The 5,785-nt window shown below is 32.0% G+C and overlaps 1 protein-coding gene across 1 annotated transcript; it reads right to left on the bottom strand.

Annotated features, from left to right (window-relative positions):
• Nucleotides 1-626: 626 nt before the first annotated feature.
• LOC129874857 (probable calcium-binding protein CML18) lies at nt 627-1,491 on the bottom strand. Its single transcript, XM_055950233.1, has one exon. The coding sequence runs from the start codon at nt 1,399-1,401 to the stop codon at nt 931-933; it is 471 nt and encodes a 156-aa protein (XP_055806208.1). The 5' UTR covers nt 1,402-1,491; the 3' UTR covers nt 627-930.
• Between the last annotated feature and the right edge of the window lie 4,294 nt (nt 1,492-5,785).

Here is a 5,785-nt window from a genome sequence, read left to right as displayed (position 1 = left end):
GTGACGCAGCTTTGCTGGCGAAGCCGAGGCAAAAGCAAGGGTTGAAAGAGAAGAGTACCAAACTAGCCTCAGAGAATCCCCCTTGCCTATGATCTTCTTGCCTAACTCGTACATAAGGGCCTCTTTCATCTATTTGCCAGTAGCAGTAAAGTACTTGTTTGTTTTTAATGGACATTCAAAAACTAAAACAAACAAATAAAAGTCAATAGAAAGAAGTACTGTATTTGTTTTTTATGTTTAGTTGACTAACCACAATAAAAAGCAGTACTTAATTTTTTCTTTGAAACCGACTATGAAAATGACAGAAGTGTAAAAACAGGTAGAAATGGTATTAAATGCCAAACGCCTTTAATAAATGGAGAAACGGCGTTTCTGATAGGGAAAAAAACTGACATAGGCGGAGTACATATTTACCACTAGCAATAAGAAAGCTACAAGCGCGTTGCCCTATTAACACGATTACGATTCCGTGTGGTCTTCGCACTATCAGCCACTTTGAAAATTCGTAAGCCACAAATTTCTTCAACAACACTCCAAAGTATCAACCAATCACAATAGAGCAAATAAAAAAATAGATGAAACGAGCAGTAACAGAGATGGATTGCGCGTGACTCAATAGGAAAATGTCAACAAGACACAATAGGAAGTACGAATTTTCATTTTTGCAAAATACTATTCATTCCTTTTTGGAATTATCATAATCAAATTCGATATAGTACTGATAAATCCAAATCATATAGGAGTAGTAGTAAAAGTTTTTGTTGATTCGGAATTCTTCAGGCCTAACTACAGTTAGAGTGGATTGACAGCAAAAAAGCATGGCAGAAATCTGTCAAACAAGAGAAACAGAGGCAGACAGTATCTACAAAGTTCCGAAATCGGTTCCAATTAAAACCTACCGTTGATTCCATTAAGTTAAAATCTGAAAAGTCAGGTCCTACTCATCATCTTCTTAAACTCGTCGAAGTTAACACATCCATCGCCGTCGACGTCGACCTTGCTGATCATACGACGGCAATCCTTGAGCGAGCACTTCTCTCCAAGGCTCTTCATAACAGAATGCAATTCAGCCGCCGTGATTTTGCCGTTTTTGTCCTTATCGTACAAGTCGAAAGCCTCCCGAAGCTCTTTACTATCACTGTCCGCTCCTCCCGGACAGTAAAAAGCAGCAAACTCTTTCAAATCAATAAAACCATCACCATCGGTATCAACTTCCAACATTATTCGCTTTACCTCATCCGGCGATGTCTTACTGCCAAGCGCATTCAGAATCGCGCCAAGCTCCGATAGAGAGATTTTTCCGTCGCCATTGGCGTCGAACTTCCGGAACACCTTCTCAACTTCGTCCATCTCCGCCGCTGAAACTGTCGGCTGTTTGGAATCGCTGGGAGTTTTGGCCATTCGCGGAGACAATTTTTGAAGGGAAAAGACGAGGAAACGGAAGGGGAGGGCAAGAGTTTTTTTCAGTTGTGAGTTGGTTACTGGGTATTTATATGGCAGGATCACGCGGTTTAACACGCAAGAGTGGGATATAATTGTCTGTCACGCGGGATGTCGCACCAATTTTATTTGGTGAGGCAGGATCCAGTACGAACGCTCGCATGGGTCACAATAGTGGACTTCCAAATTATGGTAAAAATCAAATCTTTTTTTTAAAATTCAATTTAAGGTATCTTAATTTTTTAATTAAGAGGTAAAAATATTAAGTTGAGATGTGGTATTGTAATGAAGCATTGAAGCTTCGTCAAAAAACAAAAGTGTTCATAAATTGGATTAGAACAAATATTTTCGAAAGAATGTAGGTTTTGTTTTAAAATGACAGCTTTTAAAGTAATTATTAGTAATTAAAACTTATATTTATTTATTGCCATGTGTGATGACTCATCATGACATCATGTCAAAAAAACTTTTGCCCTTATGGAATGCTTACACGAAAAGGAGACTATTCTTGTGGAATTTTTAGGAATATATGAAAATTTCTAGATTCAAGTGGATTTTCTAGAAAAGTACTTAAAATTTTGAAGAAAATTCTAGAGAGGAATTTATTTATAATTATTGAAAAATTTATGTAACAATTAAAATTTACATACTAGCCCCTAGATAAATATGTAGTATCTAGGCCGATTTGACATAACAAGATTGTGAGTAATTTGTGCAAAAACATAAACGAGCTGTCAAATAATATATATATACTTAGTTGAAGATTAAAGATGTGGCATATATACGACTCAAAACTACACTTAATTAGAAACTTAGAATTAACTATATGAATCTTTTGTAATCAATCTATTCTAGTAAAATTTATATCCTGCCAAAATGAATAGACTAATTTGTATTAATTAGTTGATGTGAAAACGTGAATGAGATGTTATATAGGAGATTCTTGATTTGCTATTACACGCTCCAATTTAATAACCTTTAGATAAGTATTTATAAAAATAAGTTCTGTTTTCCTTTGTTAACTATGTAAAAAAATAAAATAAAATTCAAAAGCTTTTAAAAAGTCAGTCGCAGACAAGAATATATAAATCAATTGTGCCATTTGTTTAGAGAAAATTGTGTTGAGGCTACGCAAATATTACGTATTATATAAGTGTAAAAGTATATTATTAAAAAAATCCTTCCATTTAGCGAATAAGCAGTTGACATGATTAGGGTGTAGAAAAATCTACCAACACAGGATAATAGACTAATATTTCCCATTTGTTTAGCTAGAAAATGTCTGATATACTGCTCAAATTCGATGAGATAAGTATAATCTTATTATCATTGAGCAAATATTTTATGTTTGAATGTTAAAAATACTTTATTTACTTTAACAAATTAAATTGGGGTAGGATCTGAATTAATCGAGTCATTAAATTTTAAAAAATAAATAATTAAATAGAGAAAAGAGAGTGTATTTGAAATTTGGATCAATGGCTAATAAGCATAAGGTGGGAAAGCAACATAAGCTGATTCATATATTATCATTATAAAATTATAATACAAGGTGGGATAAAGTCGATATCAATAATGCTAACAAACTCAAAAATATGATTTAGTTAATAAAATGTGAGAATCATGATATTTCCTATTCGATTTTCAAAACAAAAAACGTAGGTGATTGTCACGGATGATTAACAATTCAGGCAGTTAGGAAAGCATCTAATAGTAAATGCTTGAAAGACGACAAGTACCTGTCACGACGTCAGTTCAGTTAATTAAAAGCAGTTAGCTCAATTTGAAACCAAAAAAGAAAAAGGAAAAGAGTGACTAAGGGCGTGTTTGGTACGAAGATATCTTAGAACATGTTCTATTGATAAAATATTTTTAAAAATATTTTCTCTAAAAACATATTTATTAAAAATAAGAAAAATGACTTCCCTAATAAAATTAGAAAAAAAAGTTCTACGGATGATATTTCGTATTGATTATTTTCTTCCCAACCTTCAACATACCTCATCTTCACGACTTCACCCTCACCACCTCATTGCCCTAAACCCACCATGTCACAACCCTACCTCCCCCTCCCCACCTTACCCCAACTCCGTAGTATTTGTCTAAAATATATACAATAAAAAAGAATTTAGAATAATATATTTTAATTACCTATCAAACAAGAAAATAACTAAAAGACCCACTTATTTCTAAAATATATTTTTCAAGAAAACATGTTTCATGGAAAATATTTTTTAGGAATAAGTCAATTGCTTACTTATTTTTTTGTATTCGTTATGAGAGGGAAAAATATTATCCTAAAATTATTTGTGTATATTCTACACAAAAACAAGTATGTGAGATGGTGGTTATGGTAGAGGTGTGGGGTGGTGGTGATAAGACTAGAGGGTGAAGGTCAAAATGAGGTGGGGAGAATACAATCAACATGAAATGCTATATGTTAAAATCATTTTTTTCTATTTTTATTTAAAATAAATTATTTTTTAAGAAACTCGTTTCCCAAACCATATTTGAAAAAAAAATTCCATCCTGCCGAATCACCCAGGGTCATCTCAATAATAGGACATCACATGCTGACGATCTTGACAATGAAGGATTCTTATCTTTCACTTAACGTTAGCAAATTCCGTCTCAATTTGTATGATTATATTATGCAAGTCAACCTGGATTAATTATAATTTTCAGTAACTGTATTATGTATTTGGAGATGTTCGTTCCTACGTCCGTTCGTCCGATTACATCAAAGTCATGTTGAATTAATAAATTCCATACAAGTATAGATATATTTTGTCGAATAATTGACTCCATTAAAACACGTTTATTGTAATTCAATTTCTTGTCCCAGTTCGGTATTTAAATTCCTATTTCCGTTAACTACTTACTATAACTTTGGAATTAATGGGAAGTATTACAAAATGACATGACATGGCATTTTATAAATTTTTCATTTTGTTTTAAGGTAATTTGAATTATTAGTAATATCATATTTTTATTTACTTAATTATGTCTACAATATGTGTCATCGATCATGCATACGTGATTTTTATTTTGGATAATGGATGGACAGGTAGTAACTCGAACTCAAAACCTTTGTACGTTTGCTCTTATCATGTTGAAGAGTGTAACGTTTTCATCTAAAACATTAAGCTATTAAACATAACACGCTTTTATTTATTTAGTTTCGTTTTCACCATGAGTCACGTCTTTAACTATTGTGTTTGTTTTTTAATTGTAATTCGGTCTTGGATATAATTTATATCATGACACTAACTAGGGGTGTACATGGACCGGGTTGGTTCGGATTTTTTACAAACCAAACCAAACCATTTGTATCTGGTTATTAAATATATAAACCAAACCAAACCAATAAAAGTCGGGTTTTTCGATATCAATTTTTCTCGGGTTTTTCGGATTTCTCGGGTTTTTTGGGTTTTTTCGGATTTCTCGGATTTTTCATAGTATCTAATAAAAAGCACAGAGCAGTGCTTCTTAAAAAGAGTTCTAGTACAAAATATCAACATATAAGATGGAGGCACAACACTGTTTGAAGTTTTAACTTTATAATATAACTTTATAAGATGGACTTTTTTTGTATATTATTTAGATGTGCTTCTCAAGTCCAAATCTAAATGTAAGAAAGAAAGCAAAAATTATGAAAAAAATTTAAAAAATATTTATAAATTATATTTTAATAAATATTTTTATGTATAATATAATTTAAAAGTAGTATATCTATAATCGGATCGGTTTGGGTTCGGTTTGACTTTTTTTAGTTAAAACCAAACCAACCCTATAATGGTCGGGTTTTTTTTTTCAAACACGAAACCAAGTCAAACCAAACCACTAGTCGGTTTTTTTTTCCGATTTGGTTCAATTTGTCGGTTTGGTGCGGTTTATCGGTTTACCCTGTACATCCCTAACACTAACCCATATATAGTAAAAGCGTTGAGTGTATAATACTTATTGAGTGAACAAGTTAAAACTTTGATCTAACAACTAAGAAATGAATGTCTCCTCTCTCTCTCTCTTTATAAATTATATATTCACCTATCTATTAACATTCGTTCGTAAACAGGAATATGCAATGCAAATGATCCTGGTAAACTAAAAAAATCCAGAGTTTAATATCCCGATTTATTCATGATCCTCAATTATAGCATTAATACAACATTTCATTTACATATGAATTTTAAGAAAATTGGAGTGTTATATTGAAAACCAATAAATTACAAATAAAACGAACCCACAATTCGTTTCAGTATTTTTCCAATCTACTTTCTCACTATATATCTACTTTTCCTTTTAAATGGCAGTTATATAATCATAGATAACATACGAAGGTACC

The sequence above is a fragment of the Solanum dulcamara genome, chromosome 11 (assembly GCF_947179165.1).
Source record: "Solanum dulcamara chromosome 11, daSolDulc1.2, whole genome shotgun sequence".
Taxonomy (NCBI): Eukaryota; Viridiplantae; Streptophyta; class Magnoliopsida; order Solanales; family Solanaceae; genus Solanum; species Solanum dulcamara.
The sequence above is the reverse complement of the archived record's forward strand: the minus strand, read 5'-3'. Positions and strand labels throughout refer to the sequence as shown.

What these genes read in the sequence shown, in the direction of transcription:
- LOC129874857 (XM_055950233.1), bottom strand. Translation starts at nt 1,401, where the DNA reads ATGGCCAAAACTCCCAGCGATTCCAAACAGCCGACAGTTTCAGCGGCG.